Source organism: Ailuropoda melanoleuca, chromosome 16, assembly GCF_002007445.2.
Source record: "Ailuropoda melanoleuca isolate Jingjing chromosome 16, ASM200744v2, whole genome shotgun sequence".
NCBI lineage: Eukaryota > Metazoa > Chordata > Mammalia > Carnivora > Ursidae > Ailuropoda > Ailuropoda melanoleuca.
This window is the reverse complement of record NC_048233.1, coordinates 74,567,961-74,590,333: the sequence shown is the minus strand read 5'-3', so window position 1 is coordinate 74,590,333 and position 22,373 is coordinate 74,567,961. Positions and strand designations below refer to the sequence as shown.

Sequence of the window (22,373 nt, the reverse complement as noted above, 5' to 3'; positions counted from 1 at the left end):
TAGTGAAATTAAATACCTGGTGAGGTTTTTGTCCCAGCTGTGTGTGTGTGTGTGTGTGTGTGTGTGTGTGTGTGTGTGTGTGTGTGTATGGACTCGGTAATGAATCAAATACATTTCTTAGAAACAAAAGAGTCTGAAAAATATTCATCTCTGAGATCTTGGGAAAGTTAATTAACCTCTCTCTGCTTCATTTCCTCTTTTGTACAGTGAGGATGATAACAGTTTCTGTCAGGATTATTGTGAGGATGGCCCTGGGTACATAATAATTACTCAACACACATTGCCTCTTATTATTAATAAAGCACCCGGTGGCTGGTATACAGTAGGTGCTTATTTTTTTTCTCTCTAAAGAATGATACACATGTAAGGAAATGCTACTGCTGTTCATTATTTACTGACTGAATGCATTTGCTGGTGGGTTGGAAGAGATGTGGGAGGGGGGTTGCTTCAGGTCCTGAGTCCAACCTGGTGAGTGGTTAACGACTGGCTTCTGGGGGATTGGTTTGAGGTCTGGAGCTGTTGGCTGTTTCTGGCATGGCACACTCAAAGCCTGCCCCAGTCCCGAAGGGGTGAACAGGCAAGCCCTCTGAGACTAAGCTTCAGATTATTTCACTTCTCCATGCTTCAGCTTCCCTATCTGCAGAGGGGAAATAATAGTTCCTCTTTCACAGTGTTGTCATGAAAATCAAATATCTGTTAGGTGCTTAATACTCACCTTCTAGGATTATCAGTGTAAAATGAGTGAAGTACATATACCACTCATACATAGAACACACACCCATTAATTCATGTAGCAGAATGGTGCCTAGTGAGTATTCAATGGTTGTTAGCCATTATTAGTATGAAAACTGCAAAACTCTGGGCCTGAGCTGAGCTGAGCTGAAGAACGAAGAATCAAGGACAAAATAAATGCAGAAGCCCGTTGACTCAGGTACCCTTTCCCCTTTTCCCAGTTTGCCAGAACTTATCTACCCTACTTTTTTACTGTGATTTTAACCTCCCAAAGTGCTTTCATATGCATGATTTGTTAATCCTCACGATTACCCGATGAGATAAGGAAGCTGCATATCTGCATTTGACAGATAGGGAAACTGAGGCCCAGGGAAGCCAAGTATAACAGAGAAGTGTCCACAAACCCTCATTGCCCAGTCCTTCCCCAACTGTAGCAGACATTCCTCGGTGCAAGAATTGCCTGCTTGCCAGGCTGAAAACTCCCTGAGGCAGGGTCTGTATCTCATTCACCGGCTGGATCCTAGCACCTGGCCCACAATAACTATTGGTGGAGGGACATGGCCTTGCACCCCAGAGGGCAAGGCCATCATTATGTCAATTGCTCATCAGTGCCTGGGGTGAGGCAGTACCAGGAGATACTAGTACTAAACACATCTCTAAGAATAACTATGATCCCACACTAAGGCCATTTACAGGGTACCCTGGCCCCAACCATCCATCAAGCCCCAGGCAGGACGGTGCTAGCTACACCCTCCGCAGGGCCTGGGCCAACCCAGCTGGGGGCGCTTTGCCCCTGCCCTCTCTCACAGGGTCTCTCAGAGGCCTGGTGTGGGGCCCAGTGGGAGGGGGTTGTGAGGAAGGGAGGGCAGTGAGTCAGCCACTAAGGTATTCCTCCAGCAGCTGCTCCTCAGGCGATAAGGGTTTGCCAAGCCCTTTCCTGGGGCCTGGGAGAGGAGAAATGTTTCCTTCAGTCTGGGCTGGGGTCCCTGAAGGCCTTAACTCCAGGCAGATGAGCCAGGTCCTTCTCAGAGACCCCTTTCGGGGTGCCCACAGAAACCTGCTCAGGGAGCTCAGCTGGCCCCCTTTTGTGAACAGCCCCCACCTGCTGGAAACAGCAGCCAAGGCCCAGCAGGATGGAGCTTCCAGAGGGTGGGAGCCAAGTGGAAGGGGAGGGCGGCCAAGGGGCAGGCAGGGTGGGGGAGGAGGACACTCAGAAAACCCGGTCCTCTTTGCTCAGGGCTTCCTTGTGTGCTGGTTGGACCACCGGTGGCAATGGTGGGCATGTCTCACCAGCTCCAGGCCAACCTCCTGCTTGTGGGAGCATGCCAGAAAGGACTCCCTTCAGGAGAGCTTTGTAGCCTTATTTCTATCTGGTGCCTGGCTTCTCAAATCAGCTCAGTTATGGTTGGTTTGTATCATCACATGAGAGACAGAAGGGACCTGAGAAAGCCCATGGTCCTCACTCCCTACCCCCACCCCATTTCCTAAAGAAGAAACTGAGGTCCAGAGAGGGAAAGCCACCTACCCAGGGTCACACAGGGAGTTGGTGATGTTTAGGGAGGGGTCCTCTGAAGCTCTGAGGCTGCACAGGAATGGGGGGGGGTCACCTTCTCCTTGTTGTCCTCTCACTTCTTCCACAGCACCCACCCTCCCGCAACCTTGGAAAGCCCACTCTAGGGATCTCAGGCCTCCTCAGCTCCAGCATGCCCGCGTTCCCCCGACCCCCAACCACACCCAGCTTTACCTCCAGTTCACAGGCTAAAAGCTGAGGTTTCAAGACTATCCGAAGTAAATTATTGCCCCAGGGGAGGAAGAGGGGGGTTAATCTATAAATGGCAGGGAGTCGTGGGTCAACGTTCAGAGCGGGATAGGGTTCTACGGGGGTGGTGAGCGTTCTGGGGTGCCTTGCCAGGCAACCGGGATGGGAAGCCAGAGAAGGAAATATTATGATTGGTTTCCCTCCTCGTTAAAGACTTTTTCCTACAGTCATGCCAATATAAGCTCCTTCTCGGAGGCCACGCGCAGTCGGCCCCGGGTCCTCTCCTCTCTTCTCTTCTCTCCTCTCTTTTCTCTCTCTCTCTCTCTCTCTCTCTCTCTCTCTCTCTCTCTCTCTCTCTCGGAGAGGTCTCGGACTCTCCTGCTCGCACCCCCGCGCACACCTCTCCTGGCGGCACGCGCTCCCGGAGTCAGGTCTGCCCCCAAAACGTAAAGAACCACCGGGTCCCACCAGCCGTACGCGGCCCGCCAAAGGTTAACGCCGGCTCGCTGTGGGGCGGCCCCGCGCCGAAGTCCGACCTGCTAATTGGTGGGACCCGCGGAGCTCCCGGCCAATGGGAGGCGGCTGCGGGCAGCGGGCGGCGGCGGGGCGCGAGCGGAGGAGGGCTCTGAGCTTCGCAGACGGCCGGGGCTTGGGAAGGGCCCGCAGCGCTATGTCCGGCTGAGTGTCCTTTTCCGCGCTTGGGGCAGCGGCAGGGATGGCCCCTTGGAGTTTCCAGGGGGCCGGCAGCCCCACGCAGTCCCAAGACCCTTATGAATTGCACGGCCCCCGAGCAAGCGAGGCGGGGGCTGGCGGGGGGAGTGGAGAGGGAGGGTCTCCTCGGACGTCTCCGGCTCGCAGGGGAGGCCGGCAGCAATTCTTAAGTTCCTTCGCGGCTCTTCCAGCTCAGCCTCTTCCGTCCCTCTGCGAACAGTCCTACCAGAGGGCGCACTGACGGGGCAGCGGGTCCTTGGTCGTGCGGGGAGTGAGTACGCTCCTGGGGCCGTAACAGGACCCTCTGAAGCTCCTCTTAGTTCCCCTCCCGTAATTTCTCCACTGGGGTCAGTGCAGAGAAGGAAAAGCTCTGGAAGTGCAGCTGCCTGCTCAGAAGTATGTGGGAGAAGGTTCTCCCCGGACCTGGGGTAGCCTCAGAGCGCCCCCTTCCCTCCGCCCCTGGCCCCACGGCGCGTGCACCCCGGGCCCTGACTTCTGTCTTTCCCTTCGCCGGCGCTGATTCAGTCTGTGCTTGCGGAAAGGAGGGAGGAGACCAGAGTGGGTCCAGGCTGAGCTGTGGGATAAGGAGTGGGGGGGAATCCCGAGCCCGGACATTCCTTCCGAGAGTGAGCTCTGGGGAGAGATGGGAGGAGAGTCCTCTCACATTTCCCCCTTCCCTCCCGCAGGCTGCCCCCCCCCATACTGACCCATGCATTCCGGGACGGTTACTTGCCTCGTGGTCACTAGAAAATCGACCCCATTTCAAGCTGAAGGGCCACCAGTCTTGAGTCAGTGCCGTGCCCTGAGTGTGTGTGTGTGGGGGGGGCGGGTGGGTGGGTAGGCTCAAGAGACACCAGGGAAGGACTTAGGGGAGGGGAGGTGGGCCGCTGGGTATTCAATTGTCAGGCCTTCCCCGTCCTTAAGCATCACCATCCGGGCATTTGGGGGTCCCCTTCCCAGAGCCAGAATCAAAGGTCCTCCTGTGAAGGGGAAAAGGCCCTGGACTCAGATTCGGGAGTTCAAGATCTAGCTGTGCTCTGGGGCAGACCTGGACAGGGGCAGGTGATGTCTCCTTGCCAGGCCTCAGTTTCCCCATCTGTTATAGACTGTGTTCCTGTTGAGGCAAGGGCAGCAGGCAGGGACAGGGTGAAGAGAACTAGTATTCAGAGAGTGGGCTCTTTTCCTCTGTCCTGGCCTCCCTGGGGACTGGGAAGGGATGGAGCCAGTTCTCCAGTCCCTGGAGCCAGTCCCTGAGCCTTCCTGGCAAGGGCATGGGGGTGAAGGGGGGCACATTGTTCCAACCTCCAACCTCACTCTCAACCCCCATTCCCCACAGGCCCAGGGAAGGCAGCTGCTGAGGTTTCATATTTTCCCCCTACCGAACTATTCACCACAGAGCCCAAGTCCAAATAAGCAGAAATGCTTCTCTCTGTGTGTATGTGTGTGCATACATGTGTGTGCACTCCACAGTCATGGGCTGTGAGGTTCCTTCTTACATAGGGAACCACCACTTTTCTGATACCACACAAAGTAAGATCCACATCCCGGGACACATTCCACATACAGCCCAGCACACACATGCTCAGGGGCTCCCTTAGGCTGACACCAGCAGGCACTAATACAGCCCCAACAAGGACACGCTCCTCAGGTGTGATGAGACGAACACACATTCTTCTATACTCACACACAAATGGGCAGCCACCCCAGAGATGGTCAGACACGGTCCTGCACCCTCTGACTCGAACACACACAACATGTCACACCACCAGAGAACTAAATGCTGACTGCGCCAACCCACACGCCTGAGTCATATGACCCCCAGCGAGGGAGTTTTGGGAGTCCCAGGCTTGCCTGGGGCTGGGACAGTGAGGGCTGGGACTGGAGGAGGGAACAACACAGGGGATTGAGTTTTTCCCTGCATATGCTGGAGAAAGGAAGGGAGAGAGGAAAGTGCAGGCTGGCTCCCACCACAGGCTGCTTCTGTGTGCTGGAGGGCCTGGGGAGGGCATGCCCGTTCACCTCCTCCTCGGTAGCCCCCAGCCCTGTTGGTGTGGCTCTCCAGTTCCCTCTCATGACACTGGTAACCCTTTCCTGGCCAGGCCACAGATCCCGCAGGAAAGTGGAGAGTAGGCCTGCAGGTTCCTGGCCAGCCCCTGGCATCTTCTGACCAGGCGGCCCATGTACTGTGGCCCAACCCAGAGGTCAGTGCCAGGTACTGTCTGGGCAGGAGGAAGTGGTGGCAGTGAATGCCGCCGCCCAGGGCTGGGATTAGCTGTGACTGGCACCACTGAGGGCACAGCAGCCCACGGTCTGGCTGCTGGAGATGTTGGTCCATACACAGAGGCCAGAGGATCCCTGTGGGACAGCTCAGGACACTGGAGACTAAGTGGTAGGTCTGGCACTGGGGACCTCTGGAGAATAAGGGTATCTACTCACATCCATTTATTCATCACTTACGTATTCTTTCAGTATGTACAAAGCACCTACTACGTGCCCAGCCCTGTGGCTACAGAGATGAACAAAGCCCAATTCCTGCTCACAAAAAGCTTTCTGACTCGTGGTGTGAATACGCCATTGATGAAGGTAAGTCTAAGGCTTGAACTCTGATCCGTCTCCAGAGCATTCTCCACCTTCCATTAAGAGGAATCTTCTAACACAATATGACTCATGTGACTCCCCCCCTCAGTATCCATCCATGACTCCCTACTGCCCTTACCATAGTCTCCAAGTGCCTTAGTGTAGCCTGTGATGAGCCCGCCATATTGCCTCTGTCTTGCTGTGTCCAGTTCTCAGGTGTAGCTCCGAAGCCTAGCACTGGTCCCAGCACCTGGTAGGTGCTCAGGTGTTTGCCAAGTGACTGCCTGATGGACTGAATGAGTGGGTGAATAAAGGAATGTGCCAGTGTGTTAATGGACCGAGGCATTTTTTCTGCAGCTGAGCCTCCAGGAACGCCTGCCCTGAACTCTGCCTCTGTGCCAGCTTGCTCCTGCTGCAGCCAGAGTTTCTGTGCTCCTGGCCGCCTTCCCTCAGCTCCTCCCTAGTGGGGCCTATTGTACCCAGGTTGTTCTTTCCCAAGGCCTTTTTGTTCTTAAGCCCCAGGCATACCAGTTACTGGGGACCACAGTCCCCCCACTCAGTGCCGCAGGAGCTGCCCCCAGGGTGTGACGAGGCCCCAGAGTATCAACAGAGCCCCGTGGCCACCCAGCCAAGCTGCTCTCCCGGCCCCTGGCCAGCTGGACGCCCTCCACAGCTGGAGCCTGCCACCCGGCTCTGGCTGGAATTCCCTTGGCCTCTTCCCTCTCCCCAGTGCACTCGGCGTCCGGCCTCTGGCTTCCTCAGCTGTCCCGGCCTGTCTGAGTTGTCCTCAGGTTTTATTTTGGAAGAAGCTGCATTCTCTCTCCTTATTTACTCCTTCCCTTCAGGGAAGGTGTGGGACCCCTGGGTTCGGCTGGGAATCAGGCTGTGGCTCTAGCCTCCAGGGCTTGGACCTCGCTGGGACTCCAAGGGAGGGGACCTCCAAAGCCTCCAGACCCATCCGAGGCTTCAAAGCCAGCTGCCTCTGTTCTCCTTCCCCCACCCAGTGTGTGACTAATGCCTGCCCCTGCCCTTCTTGAAGAGCCCCACGATAGCCAAAAAAATCATCACCATTTTCGAGCTGAAAAGAATTCTGGCATCATGAGGTCCGTCCCCTCTTACTGACAGAGGCCATGTGGCTCAATGGTCAAGAGCAAGGGAAGCAGACCAATCCAGTTCCATCCTGGCTCTGCTACGTAGCCTTGGGCAACTTTCTGAACCTCTCTGAGCCCCCGTCTCAGCTCTAAAATGGGGGTACTGATCTCTAACTACTAGGTTGCCGTGAGGTTTCAACAAATGATGACATTTGTAAAGTGCTTGCCACGATGCAGGACACATGGCAGGGTCTCACTGACTGGAGCTATTATTGTTACTATTATTATTATTACAGAGAGAAAACCGGAAAGCCAGGGAAGGGAGTGGACTTGCTCACCATCACACAGCTTGAGGTAAGCAGCCATTTCCAGAGACTTGCCTCTGTCTCTAGCTCCCTTCCAAGGAGAAGGGAGGGGCTGGCATCACCCTCAAAGAGCAATCTCCTTGAGTCAGTTGCATGGGCAAACCCCTGGGTCTTTGGTGTGGGCCTCCTACCACCATGCCTGGGCCCTCCTCCGGGGCAGGCGTTTCCTCCAAGGCCTCAGCGGCCTTGTTCTTGCTCGCTGTGGATGTGGGGTCTGGGGAGGAGACCCCACGGCACTCAGCCCCAAGGTGGACCTCAGGCCAGTGGGACTCTGTGAGGAGGGGGAGTGCTGGGTCCTGACATCACAGAGCAGAGACGCTGGAGCCACAGCCATGCGGGCCAGCTGGGGCCCTTCCAGCACGTCCAGATGTCTCAGGAATGTGCTGAGCTGGGAACTACCTCGCTCCTTCCCTCACCACCCCCAACCCCTCATCCCCTCATATGCTTGCTCAAGCTCTGCCTCCGCCCCACCCCCTCTACCCTTTCTCTTTCATCTCTCCCCGGGAGGCTGTCCTGTCCACAGTCCCTCTGGTACCTTGCCACAGCCTAGTTCCCTCTCAGACCTCTGAAGAGGTCACTGAAGGCAGGAGCTCTTCCCCTTCTGCAGACCCCACAGGCTGACCATGTGGGGTGGGGGGAGGTGGGAGCCTGAGCTAACTGGGAGGGGAAAGTTCTGAGCAGATAGTGCATGCCAGATCCCAAATGTGGAACTGATTTGCAACTCTGGGAGAGGAAGGGGTGAAGGCCTTGGGGCAGCAGAGGGCAGGGCTGGGCCTCTTCTCTGGGAGGATGATGAAAGGGGCTCTGGGCATCTTGTCCCAGCTGATGGGTGGGCTGGCCAAGGAGATGAGGGTGCCAGACTGGGCTGGCCTCAGAAGGAGGGCTCAGATCCTTCTAGAGCCCTGGGGCCCTACAAGGACATGCCTTGCTTGAGAGTGGAGGGTCCTGAGTTGTAGGAGGGGTGGGGGAACCCCGTTAGGGCCCTGGGGTTGGGCCAGGAGGAAGGACGTGGTTCAGGCTGGAGCTTTCAGCCCTGAAGAGGGAAGCCTGTTCCTTTGCAAGGGTGGAGTTGCCTTGGGCCTCTCCAGGTCAGCCTGGCCTGAGGGCTGCGGATGAAAGAGCCTGATGGGAACTGGTACTCCTGGCCCAGCAGGAGAGTCACATCAGGGCACAGAGTGGAAGGCAGAGAGAAGAAGGGACCTGGGCTTAGCTACTGCCTCAGGCTGCTCCAGACTCAGGGAGGGCCCACAATTCTCTCTCCCTTTGGGGAGGGTCCCTCATCATCCAGACAGGCTGACAGCTGATTCCTAATGGACCCTAGACCTCCTAGCACTGAGACAGTTCAGAGTTGCTGGGACCACTACTTTGTCCAGCTCAGAACTATCACTGGCTCCCTCCTGCCTGCTGAAAGAGCTCCCAGCTCCTAAGCATGACCTTCCAGGTCTGTTATGTAATACACGTGCCTCAACTTACCACTATAGTTAGAGACCCTCATCTTTCTCTTCCCTCCATCCTAGTTGGATGACCACTCCCAGCTCCTCGAAACTGCTGTGAACTCTAATGCCCCAGGGCCTTTGGTGTTACCATTCCTTGTGCCTGGAATGCCTTGGCCCTTGATCTCCTCATTCCAACTCCTGTCATCCCTTAAGGCCCAAATAAAATGCCACTTCTGGGGCGCCTGGGTGGCACAGCGGTTAAGCGTCTGCCTTCGGCTCAGGGCGTGATCCCGGCGTTATGGGATCAAACCCCACATCAGAATCCTCCGCTATGAGCCTGATTCTTCCTCTCCCACTCCCCCTGCTTGTATTCCCTCTCCCGCTGGCTGTCTCTCTCTCTGTGTCAAATAAATAAATAAATAAAATCTTTAAAAAATAAAGTAAAATAAAATGCCACTTCCACTAGGAAGCCTTCCTTGGTCGCCCACCTGTACCACCTGATGTCCCTCTTGAACTGCTACAGCCCTTACAGACTGTTGGGTCTCTGGTTAGTATCAAGCCTTGAACTCTAAGTAGGCATAATGGGACCCATCTCTCCTTCTGAACTTTTACTTCCTTGAGGGTAAGACCCAGGATGGAGTTCATCCCTGAACCCTCTGCTGGGCCTCACAGAGGGCCTAGCATATAGTATGCCTAATAATGAAAATGATAATAATAATAATAATAATAATAGCAGCTAATATTTATGTCCCAGGCACTGTTGTAGCTCCTTCCATGTAGTGTCTCATTCAATTTTCAGAAGATAAGGTAGTACCCTCATTTAAAGTTGAGGAAACTGAGGCACACAGAAGTTAAGTAGCTTCCCCAGGTTCATTCATTTAGCAAGAGGCTGAATCAGGATTTGAACCCAAACTCTGCCCAGGCTCTTCAGCACACATGACAATGTTGGTAGCTGAAGGAATACCAAGGTTGATTTTCTGCTGCCCCACCCCCAACACCCCACCCCCAACACCCAGCACAGAGCCAAGTACAAACTATGGCCCCAAATTCCGTGCACTGGGTCCTCACTATTCTGTGCACTGGGTCCTCACTTGGGGCCCCAGTGTAGCTCATCCTTGGGCATCCCTCTCCTGAGGCCCAGAAAGAGCCTTGAGACGGGGTCTGGCATCTTCTGTCTTTACTCAAAAAAGCCTTCCAGCTTCCAAGAGGCCAGATAGGGAAATAAAATCCCTACAACCAGGGCTCATCACAGGAATGGAGAAGCTGGAGCCATCCTCCAAGAACTGGCCAACGCTGGGGACCTTCCTTTCAGGCCATGACAACAACAATCAGAATAAACCCAGTGGCAACGACTATGATTTATGTGCCAGGCACTGTGCTAGGCCTTATCTAACAGAACCCTCATAAGAACCCTATGTTCTACGCTCTTACTTTATGGATGAGGAAAATCAGCTGGGAGAGGTTCAGGCACCTGTCCAAGTTCACACAGATGACAGATGGTGAGAGCCAAGATTTGCTCCCAGGTCTGGGCCACTTCAGGAGACCATCAATGGCCATCACACCCCACCTCAGGTATGCCTCAGCTCCCCCGTGTTTCGGAGGTATTAGCAATCTAACCTGTGGACCTGCTGTCTGGTCAGGTTCGGTGTGGGAGGAGGCACCAGGTCTCAGGACATGCTTGTTCAGCATCTGCCCAGAGTGCAGTGGATTCAGGTCTCTCCAGCACACCGCTCCCCCAAACTCATGCGGCTTTGAGAGACCCAGATATTCAGAGCTGGACCTAGTTCTTCAACGGGGGTAGTGAGTACACATGTATTATTATCCTTTATAATTCATATGCATGCATCATATATATTCTTTTATGATAGAAAAGGCTATTATGGTAAAGTGAAAGGGAGATGTAGAATTTAGGTTAAAATTCACTATTTCAATAAAAAATAATCCACTTTAAAAAAAGCTTTAATGCTGGGAAGTGTGGAAGTGTCCTTTCTTCCACTATCTGTTCATCTACCCGTCTATCCATCCATCACCCCTCCCCACTCCTTCCTTCTTTCCTTCCTTCTACCCATCCATCCATCCATCCATCCACCCATCTACCCATCCATCCATCCATCCACCCACCCATCTATCCATCCATCCATCCATCCAATAAATAAGCATTCCCTCAGCACTCAGTCCCTATAGCTATAACTAGGCAACAGATAAAAATAATTGTCTGACGTTCCTGCTCTCAAAGAATTCTCAGTCAAGTTCAGCAATGAGGAAGGCCAAGGCCCAGAGAAGGCAAGTGATTTGCCCAAGGTCACACAAGTGAGTTTAGGGAAATGGGGTGACGAGAGGTGAGGATGGTCCAGGCAGAGGGGCACACAGGGGCAAAGGCTTGGGCCTGCTGACCTCTGAAACAGGTCCCCTCAATGGCTGCTTTAAAACTGCCTCCCGGCTCTCCGTGAGGGCCTGAAGAGCCTGCCTTACTCCTCTGCTGCTTTCATTTTTGTTTTTCTTTTGGAAAGGGAAAAGGGGGACAGCTGCTGCTGTCCAGCTGTTATGCTGGACCACACAGCCCAGCCCAGATGTGTCAGCCTCTCTGGGATGGGTGAAATGGCTCCTGGGCCAAGAACCAAGGGCCAAGGGCCAAGGAAGCTGCAATGAGGACTCTGTCCCAGGAGAGCTGCGAGATGAGGCAGAGTGAAGCCGGCAGCAGGGAAGCCCATTATTGCCCCAGTTGTCAAGCTGACCTTATCGGTGACATGGTATGTCTAGGTCATGGAGATCACAGTCTCTGACATTCCAAGGAAATCAATCCCTTTGACATATTTTCTGTGACGGTCAGAGTTCTGGACCATATCTTGTGTCTCCCAGCCTCTCCTGAACCAGACGCCCCCACCCTTACCTTCTCCCCCATCCTGGTCAAGGGTCCTGCCACTTATTCTGACTTTCCCTCATCTGCTTGAGGGGGTTACACAGTGTTCCAGCCAAAGCAATGCTCATGGTCTTGACTTAACTCCACCCAAATCTTCCTCCTCTATCCTGCCCCCTGGAGCGCAGAGACTTCCAGAAGAACAGCTTGTTCTCCAGCATCTGGAGCTGGTTTCTTGAGGGAGGTTCAGGGGCAAGCCAGGTCCCAGACAGGGATGCTCTGGGAGGGCCTCTGTACCAGGATCTGCAGGAGGCACAGGGTATGGGGAGGGGAAGACACAAGGCGGGGCTGTCCTTCGTCCTCTCCTCCCCTGGCACAGTAGCCAGGCCAGACATAAACAGACCCTCCTGAGGAGTCCTGGGAGCTACAGAGAGCAAAGGTCCAAGCTCCCAGGTAAGCCGGGGAGCAGAATCCCAGAGTGAGTCTGAGGACAGGGCACGGGCTGGGCTCTCACAGGCCAGGCAACCTGCTGGCTCTGCCTTGAATGCTCCAGACATCCATGGTGCCCTGAGGATGGCAGTGGGTGAGAATGAAGGCGGGGCCCCTCTGATATCAGAGAGCCCAAACTTTCCTCACCCTAGAGAGCGAAGTGCAAACCAGAAAGAGAGAGAGAGAAAAGATGGTTCTCTCTCCAACTTGACTCACTCCATGGGATCCCTGCCTCCTTTCTAAACTCCACTGTCTTATCTGCACAGGGGACAATGATACCTCTATGGGCTCAGTAAGAGAGCGCCTTCCAGCAACTCCTTTGCCAGTAGGGATGGGGCCATGAGGGAGGGAGTGTGCCAGGTCGCCTCCTCTAAGAAACCTTCTATGACCTCCATCTTGGCTGAACACTCCTCCTTAGGCGCCCGCCCTGCTCTGCTCTATTCCGGCGCCCCGCGGGGCTGCTACTGTGGTTCCCTCTCTCTCTCTCTCTCTCACTTGGCTGTCAGTGGCTGGAGGTCATTATGCATAGTGACCAGCAAAGGGCTCCTTCAGTGCCCATTTGTTAAAGGACTGGATGCATGTATTGAAGAATGATCAAGCAAAGCCCCAGCTGGTCCAGGGAAGCCGGAGGGACCTCATCATACATTGGGGTACAGGCAAAATTTTGGGGGATCCAGCATCCCCATCATCCTCTGGGCTGGCCAGGCCAGGATCCTGAGAACCGCAGGCCCCCTCTGGAGTTAGCAGTACAGTTCTTAAACACTCAGGCCTGTCTTTAAAAAAAAACATTCTCCCCTTCCCTTACAGGGACTGCTCTAGTCTGAAGTAATTTTCTCTACAAAGACAGTAAATCCTTGAAATGGAACGAAGTCCACAACAAGGCAACCCAAACTTGGCTCTGTCCTCTGCCTGGGGCCCACCTCAAATAAAGGTGAGCAAAACTCTTATCTCAGGGCAAGACAGCTGGTAAAGAAGTGACTGCCTGCATGTGGTAAGGTTCCATGATCTTTACTGTCATGCTTTTTGTGACAGTATGGACCAACAGAAAAATGTCGCTTTTCATTGCTCCTGAAATAACATGATTTCACATTTTAAGTGACTGAAAATTTTGGACTTGGCTTCTTGTCTTATGATGGAGTTTTACTATATTAAGCACCTATTTTGTACCACAGCACTGGGCTAGGTTTATGGCAATGAACAGAACCGACAGGGTCTCCGTTCTCATGGAACTTGCTTTCTCACTGGAGATGGACAATAAGGCAATAACATAGCTTTACACTGGGATGAGGACTATGAAGACATCAAAGGGGTGAAACAGAAAATGAGGGGGTCCCACTTGAGGTGGTCAGGAGGCTGCTCTAAAGAGGTGGCGTTTGGACTAAAGCTAATGGGATGGAGAGAACTGGAGGAAAAGCATTCTAGATGTCAGGAACAGCATATGCAAAGGCCCTGAGGCAGGACTAGAGAGACTTCGTTTGAAGCTGGATGACTGTGGATCCACGAGTCCCAGAGCAACCTGAACAAGAGAAGACTGGGAAAGATGGAAGCCCTAGAGCCACTGTTCAAAGATGAGGCCTAAGCCACAAGTTCACATCTGCTGTGGGTCAACTAATTATACATTATCCTTGTCCAGGGGCTCTGGGGGTCTCTGCCATAGGAAGGGGATGGCTCAGGGCAATGACATCTCATTGGAAATCATGGAGAGCCAGCCCTTCCTGAATCTCATAGACAGTATTGGTTACAGGATCCTGATGGCTGGGGGCTTAAGCACCCTTTTTCCTCTTCCATAAAAAATGTGGGGTCTTGGCTGGGCCCCTTTCCTTCATTTCGCCATCCCTGGTTGAGGCCTACTCTGTGCCAAGCACTGTACTGAGCACTGGGGATCTCGCAGCGAACGAGACAGATAAACCCCTGCCCTCAAGGAGCTTGTGTCCCAGTGGAGGAAACAAAAACAAAACCAAAGACCCCTGCCCCAAAGGAACTCAATGTTTTGAAGGAGGCCTAGGTGTCTGGGGAGATCTCCCTTCCTGAGTTGAAGCCCTGAGATTTTGGCTTCTTCATTAGTCCTTTTTTAGGGAGATTCTAACTCTGAGACCAGAGTGCCTTGGCCCTTAGTCCTGTTTCCTGTTGGTGAGAATTTAAAGAGAAACACACACACACACACACACACACACACACACACACACACACACACACACCCCTCCCCTTTTAGGGGCTGTTAAAGGCCCACACACAGACATAGGAGCACCCAAATGCACATACTTCTCTAATCTCCCTAATCCCCCAAGGCTGGGGTGGTGGTGGTGGTGGTGGCGGTTCTCTTTCTCTATTTCCCTATTTAGCTCCGGAGAAGCCAGGCTAGGGGCCTGGCTTAGGCCCCACACCTCCCTTCCCTTGGGCTGGTGCCTGGGTCCTAGTCATTCCCACACCTGGCCTCCCCAACTGCTAGGAGGTAAATGAATATACTGGGCAAACATCCTTGCAGCTTCCTGCTGCTCCCCTCTGAGAAAACAGCACTCCTCTTCCTTCTCCTTCTCTTCCCCACACCCTCCCAGTTGGGGCGTCTCTGGGATCCAAAGCCATTTCTCTCTAGAGAAACTAGAGTCATCCCTTCTCCTTAGCCAGAAGGAGGAGGCAAGAGGCACAGAGACCTAGTATCCCTACCTGGAGACACAACCTGTTCTCCCTCTGGTCCTTTATCCCAGTCTTCTGAGCACCAGACCCTCTCTCCTACCTGCCCAGGGGCTGAAGGATCACAGGATACAGGGGACAAGGGCTCTCCTGTGGTCACATCAGGAACTGTGGGAGAGTGGGGGAGGGGGAGGGAGTAGAAGCCCCCCACATCTGGCAGAAAGGACAGCCCCTTCTGAGGGATGTCTCTGAGAATCATGTGGATAACCTGGGAACAGCATGAAGGTATCTTCATTGAAGGAAAAAGGAGAGCATCCCTGACCCCTCCAAGCACTTGACTTCAACTGCATATCGTTCTGTCTCTGCCCAAGCGAATGTGTCTTTTTTACAGAGTTGTGTCCAGGGTGAGCATCAGAATTTTGGATCCTTGATTTTTGCGTGGAGTGACAGAGCACACACATTTTCCACGTGACGTTATGGCCTTTATCTGGATTTTTAAGAAGGATAGTGAATACCCTGTTCTCCATCTCCTAGACTGAGAAACACACAGATTCCATCCCTTTCCACCCTTACCTTGGAAACATTTTCCTACCCTCATGCAGAATGAAGAGAAAGTTGGGGCTTAGGATTGGTATGTGGTCCTGGCTGTAAGGGATCTTAGACATCTAAGTGGAGGTACCAGAGGAGGAAAGTGACTTGCTCAAGGTCACACAGCAACTCGTTGCTGAGTAGTTCTTACCACCAACCCATCTAGTTTCTGGAACAAGTTAACTATAGAAACTTACCTGCCAGGCATTTTCCTCCACTAATTTTTAATTAATTTTCTCACCACTATGGGGAAGGATCTATATCTCCATTTTTCAAATGAGGGAACCAAGGCCCAGAGGAAGAAAAGCCACTTGCCTGAATTGCCCAGCTGCCTGGTGGCAGAACAGCTAAAACCAAATCTCCTGATTCCCAGCCTGGGAGTTCTTGGTCTCTCCTCTTCGAAATCCTTTCCTTTCCCCCTGCCTGGCCTGGCCTTGCCTAGGTTCAAGGTCAGGAGTTTCCCCAGCAGGGCTTTCCCTCCGCAGTCCCAGTGCTGGATACCACTGTCTGATCCTGCCTCCTTTCCTGCGCTGGACCAGGGCCCAGCTGAGCAGCTGGGGACACAAGGCTGAATGGAGGAGCAGGAAGAGGCTGTAGGCGGCAGAGTTCATTCAGAAGAAAGCCCCACTCAGCTGCTGAGGGCACCTCACGGTGGTGGCGGGGAGGGCTCTACCATCCCCCTTGCCTGCACGGGTACAAACTCCAACAAACCCCTCTCCCTCTGACCAATATCTGTTACCAACTCCAGGAGGGATGTACAGAACCCCCAATCCCTGCCACTTTATTCCTAGGGTCTGTGCCAGGCCATCCTTATAAAGACTTGACCCATCTCTCCCCACTTTATAGACAAAGAAGCAGAGACCCAGGCTTGCAGTGGGATGCCAAAGAAGAGGCAGGACTAGAACGCTGCTCTCCCCACTACCAGCTCAAGTCCTCTTCCCTCCTCCACTTGGCCTGTGTGCAGAAGTGTGCTCCCTTTGACTGGGACAAGGGGCCATCCTCAGAAAGCAGGGCGACTCAGATCTCCCTAACAGAGGGCTGGGAGACCTCACACCCCATGCCTCCCTGACTCAGGTTCCTGTCCCTTGGCTTGTTTCGCCACCATCAGTTTAGAAGCCTGGGACAATTGAAGTGGAAGTCCAACATGCCCCATCCGTGGAGTCTCTGTGGATTTGGCTCTTGTCTGGCCAAGTTTATCCTGGTCCCAGGAGTAGAGGCCAGCCAGCAGAGACCCATTAGATGGGGTGTGTGTTTGTTTGTTTGTTTTTGTGTGTGTGTGTGTATGTGTAGAGAGAATGAGATGGGCAGTTCACTGCATGGGGGATCCCACCAGATTCCCCAAGCTGTCCACATTTCAACCCAGAAGGCCCTTCTGAACCCAAATATTTTCTTGCGTTGCGGAGCCCATGCCCCTCCCCCCAGCAGGGCTTTAGGGCTGAGCCTGAGAGAGGGAGGAAGGGAGGGAAGAAGAGAGAAGAAGCCACGTTTCCTTAGGGAGGGAGGGGAAGAGAGAGAAAGAGGAGCTCAAGCTCAGAGACAGACAGTCACGAAGACACAGGGAAACATGAGGGACAGAGGAACAGACCTAGAGACACAGAGATGGGGAGAAAGATCTCCCTCCTCCTGAACGATCACCCTGTGCTGCCCTGAGCATCTGAGCGCGTCCGGTCTGTCCCTGGGGACCCTCAGGCCCGACTTGGTGGGGCGGCCGCGGCAGCACCCCTAAGTTTGCAGGACTGGCTCAGAACCCGGGTACGACTCTGGCCCCCCAAGGGGCGTCGGGTCCCTGGCCTTCCGAGCACTTCCCTGTGCGCCCCCCAGCGGAGAACCAGCCGCGGAGCCACGGAGGTCCTAAAGGGGGCGCAGGAAGGGGCGCCAACACTTTGCGCCCAATCTGGTCCGGGAACCCCGGGGGTGGGTGGAGGACGACTAGAAGACGTGGGAGGGGGAAGGACTGGTGTCTCTCGGGCTCATATCCAGGGATCGGCTGGCCCCGACGTCTCGACGTACCCTTCCCCCAGGAAGCCGAGGTCAATGTATCCGCGGATGGAGCCCCCAGGAGGGGTGCGCACTAGGGCAAGCTCAGAGACTGCGGTCCAGGTTCGGGGTCTAGGGGGTTGTGGAGGGATCTAGTCTCCAAATCTTAGAGCTCTAAACACGTGTCTCTCGGGGACCCTGCACCGAGCCCCCTCCCCCGCTTCTGCCCAGTGTTGTGTAGTCCCGTCCTTGGGCGGGGGGGCAGGCGCGCCGCGAAGAGGGGTGCGGAGTGGTGGAAGGAAGACGCAGACCCTTCATCTTACCGCATTGTTGAGGAAATCCGACTCGTTCAGATCCCCCAAGTCCAGGAAGCTGGATCCGGGGAACAGCCTGTCGGCCGGGAAGGGCTCCAAGACGGCGTCCATCGCGGCCGGCTCCGGAGACCCCCTTCGCCTGGGCTTCCCTCACTCCAGGGCGGCGGCGAGCCCGGCCCAGAGCTCCTGCCTGAGCGCTGGCTAGCGGGCGGGGGCAGGTCCGGGGCAAGCCCCGGGGAGGGGCGGGCGGAGGCGGCGCGGCCCTGGGTAGGGGGCGCCGGGGGCGCGGGGGCCTTAGGGCAGCGGCGCGGAGCTGGCTGGGCTCAGGGGCCCCGGGAGCACCGCGAGCATTTAGCCGACTCCTCCTCCTCCGGCTCCTCCCGGGGCGCAGCTGGCTTCCATGGGGAGCCTGGGAGTGGGGCTGAGGGCTTGAGGAGCCCCCCGGACAGGGTGGGAGCCGGGGGTGGGGGAGCTAAGCGCTCCCCCGAGACTGGGTGGCTGCCCGGCGCTCTGCTCTCTCTGCGTCTCCCTCTGCACGGCTTCTGTCACTTTCCTCTCTGTGAAACCTGGAACCCCTGGCTCGTTAGCCCAGCTGGCCGAAGCGCCACGCCCCCACATCAATATTCACGATAAATTTCATATTAATGAGAAGAGGGCGAGGCCTGAGGAACGGTCCCTCCTCTTTTAAAGGGACATCTGCAAGCTAATCTTCCTTGCCAATGTCCTCTGTTCTCTGGAAGATCAAGGTAGGGGCTTGAAGCAAAATTACCCTGGAGCCACTAGCTGTGTTCCTGGAACCTCGGCATCTTGTTGAGGCTTTGTCAACCACTCTCCCATAAGTTCATGAGGGAACTGAGTTATTTTCATTCTTCCAGCCTTATGCTAGAGCCTGAACCAAATCCAAAGTTGGGCAATTCCATCTCCTGGGCCCCTCAACAGATCTTTCAGTGGGGAGATTTTCACAGGTCTCCTCCTCCAGGGAGACTTCCCTGGTCTGCAGGCTGGAGCAGTTAGCATTCTATACACTCAAGGGACACAGTGTGCTTACCTCCACAGTGGAGAGTCTAATGTGTTATTGTCATTGTTTGCTCACGTGTCTATGACACCCCCCCCCACCCCGGACTCTGAGATCCTTCAGGGCAAGGACTGTATCCAGCTTTCTTGTGTGTGAAAGGGCCTAGTGAACAGCAGAAATGAGGCAAGGACCCCACTTTTCATCAATCGTCCAGTCCCTCTAATGGCTCGGAGGAGCGAGAAGTTGAAGAACAGTGGCCCTGGAACTTGCCAGGTGTGGCTGGCTGCACACCCTATGGTCACCGAACACTCCCAGGACCCCTGGATCCATGACCTAAGTGGCCTGCTCAGAAGTTCAGCTTAATCTCTTGAACTGGCTGATAAACAATCAGCAGCCACCTGAACAAATGCAGGGATCGAGAAAGGGCACTCCCTCAGAGGGCCGAGCACACCGGTTCCTGCCCAGAGGTCATTAATAGGATTAAGTGTGTCCTCTCAGTCTGGGGCTTTTAATTAGCTCAGGAACCAAAAAGCCTTTAAGAAGCAGAGATGTCATTGCAGTTAAGCCAGAATGTCACCGAAATTGCGCTCGCAGTGCCAAGGTGGGCACACACAGTGAGGCAGAGATAGAAGCTGTTTGCTTGCCTGGCGCAGGTAGGCAGGCACGTGGCTTTCCCTCCATCTCATGACCCAGTTGACATAGTTCTGGAGAATAAGGTGTTGACCCTCCAAGAGTCACATGACTATTAGCTCCCAGGCCTCCTGGAGAGTTTGCTTCTGAGAAGCTGAGAATATAGCCCACGCTCTAGGGACTGGTTCAGCCAGCAATGCAACTCCCAGCAGTCAGGGTGGGCCAAAAAGCAATCAGTTAACTCTTAAAACAGTGACAGGTAGAATTAGGGGGCTGAGACCATGGGTATGTTCCTCACATGCCTCACATCTGGCCAACTGGGGAACATTCCAACACTGAGAATGTGGCTGATCCTTTTCCAAGGCGGGGGGATGCGCAGTCTCTGGCTGGGCCAACACGCCAGTCTGTGGTGGGTGAGCCTGAGGTAGCAGGTGTCTGGGGTCCTGGTTCCCAAGCTAGAGTCCCTGAGGGCCCCCAGGAAGGACAAAAGTGTCCCTCTGCCTGAGGTTGGCTGGAAATTGTGCCTGTGTTCCTCCCAGTCGGCTCTGTAATTAGAGACAGAGGCACCATTTAAGTGATTGGGGAAGATTATATAGTTTTAGATAAATAGGATTAGAGTGTCCTCTCTTGCCTGATTCTTACCCAGGTGAACACCCCAGGAAACCATTGAAAATAATCCTGGGGAGACATTCTGGTTCCGGCACCTCCTGTGGAGTCTGAGAGGCAGGATCTCCCAGGAGAAATCCTGGGGTTGGGGGGCGGGGGAGGAGGAGAGAAGCGAGGGAATGGGCAGTGCAGAGCCTGGTGCATAGTAGGAGTACGGTCATTTTTTTTTCCTGGGATGAAGGGGATGGAAAAGTCCAGCAAAGACAAGAATGGCAGGGGATTAATCACACATTCTGTAAGCATTACTGAGCATGACCAACAGCCCCTAGACCAGGCACTGGAGGTACAGTGGTGATTAAGAATTTTTCCGCAGTCAATGAGGGAAGAATGGGCAGAAAAAATTTAAGAAAATGATTTCAGATAGTGGAAGGACCACGAAGGAAATAAGTAGTATGATGCAACTGAGTGGGGAAGGAAGCCCTTTCTGAAGAGGGGATGTGAGAGCTGAGAACGGAAGCCTGAACTGAACGGTAAAAGGGTGCAAAATGGAGGGAAAAGCATTCCAGACAGAGGGAACAGTAAGTAGAAGAGAAAGAGTGGGAGGGGCAGGCGTTCACGTGGGAGTGAGAGGACCAATGTGAAACCCGGTCCCCTCCACCAGCCTGATACTTAAGGATCATACGGAGGCTCGAGGCTCTGCTCTAGCAAGTACTGAAAAGAGTCCTGCTAGTTCAGGTTAGAGGGGCCGACTGAAGCCTTCTGTAGCACTGCATTCCTTCTGTATCTTCTCTTACGGATTTTTGGGAGAGGAAATTACACAGCTCTCTGGGTCTGAAGTTTGGGTTCTCTCCTAATAGGGAGGGTTTGCTCCCTCCCTGAACCTGGTTGCACAACCCAGCCCCTCTCAGGCCCCTTCTCTCCATATGAAGGGTCAGGGGAAGGAGGCCAAAATTGGCTCTGCAAACACCCGCAATCCAGGTCAAGAAAAGCACAGACTGTAACCCCTTCTCCTATGGGCTTGGGAACATCTGGCTGTTGCTCTCCAGCAGCTGTGATACTGTGAAGTGAAATGCATAAAGACATCCCAACCCGGGCAGTGACGCAGGGGAGAGAAAGGACAGAGATAAGCTTCCTGCCTGTCCCAGACCCTGAAGGTCAGGTGGGGAGAGGGGCTCCTTGTCTGGCTGAGCTGTGAGCAGGAGTGGTGTGTGTGTATCTGAGGGTGGGGGTGGGGGGGGCTTGGATGGGGACTGCCCCACTTTGATACCCGTGGAGAGTCACTGTCCTTCTCTGGGTCTCAGTTTCCACATCTATGAAACGGAAGATGTGTTAATGATGCAGAGGGTCCGGTCCTCTCCTAGGACCTTCTAAGCATGCCTGTACCAGGATGGGTCTTGCCGGAGCATGCAGGTGGGAAGGGGTGAAAAACCTGCCTCCTTGGGAAGGCTGGCACTCCAATTTTCCAGGCTCCTGCCCGGAGCCTCCAGAAGGGTGCAAGGCTGGGTATTTACATTCGGCAGGCAGGCCTTGGGTGGCGGTGAGAAGGTCACCCAAAGTAAACCTGCCTTGTTTGCCTGGATTGTAAAGGGAAAAACACTTTGGCATACTCTAACAGGAACTTCTGAGAAATGAAAACATATTCATCCTGGAGATTAGGCTGACTTCCGGGGAACAGATGGGGCCCTTTGTTCTCTTGTGACTCCCTAACATGGGCTGCCCGGCTGCTCTCCCCGTGCCCCCTGCTGGGGCAATCCGTGGAGTCCCTGGGGTGGCACCCTGCCCCGTGGGTGGGGGTGGGCTTCAAACCCAGGCTCTCAGTCTTCCCCACCCCCTTGGCCTGTGGTTCCTTCACTGCTCTACCCGGAACCATAAAAATACCTGAAATCTATTGAGCACTTACGTTGTGCCAGGCACTAAATACTTTACTTATATTACCACGTTTAATTTTTGGAAGAAGTTTGTGAGATAAGCATCGTATTCGCTGATTCTGGGATGTGCGTTTTAGCCTCACTGAAATCAGAACGTGTCTTATAATCGATGGTGCCTGATAGTCAGGTAGTTGTTTTTCCTTTGTAATGTACATAACGTAGTCCTGCATGATACAATCGATGGTATTGTTATTGGATTCGCTGAAACATGATTTGTTACCATCCCCAATCCTCGGATGAGAAAACTGAGGCTCAGAGAGTTCATGAATGACCATTCCTTTATTTTGCAGGAAACCAAGGCCTAGGGTATAGGAGGCTTGCCTTACGTCATCAGCTTCAATGGGGCAGCGATAGGGCTGAAATCTGGGCCTCCAGGCTTTTTACCCAGGCCCTTTCCACTCACCCCAGATGAACTGGGTTTGCTCACTAGGGAGAGGCAGGAGCTGAGGGGAGGGCCTTCCAGGGCCTTCCTCAGCAGCTAGTGAATCACCAGCCACCCTGCCTTGGAAAAGGACCCTGAAGATAGATTTTTTCCCTTTCCAAATTCTCTGAAGACAGAAGTTCCTTAAGGACCAAGAAAACACTTGCCTCTCTTCCAGCGACTTTTCTTGGTAATTATTTTAGCTTCGCTTTCCCTGAATTTCTGTTCTACTGTCCCATCTTTGGA

The 22,373-nt window shown here is 54.0% G+C and overlaps 1 protein-coding gene across 1 annotated transcript in view; it reads right to left on the bottom strand.

The window, feature by feature from the left end:
• Positions 1-18,093, bottom strand: part of CREB3L1 (cAMP responsive element binding protein 3 like 1) — a 35,278-nt gene extending 17,185 nt beyond the window's left edge. The window contains exon 1 of the mRNA XM_002921617.4: positions 17,537-18,093. Coding sequence (XP_002921663.2) covers positions 17,537-17,638 — 102 coding nt within the window. The 5' untranslated portion in view covers positions 17,639-18,093. The remainder of the gene's footprint in view (positions 1-17,536) is intronic.
• Positions 18,094-22,373: the final 4,280 nt, after the last annotated feature.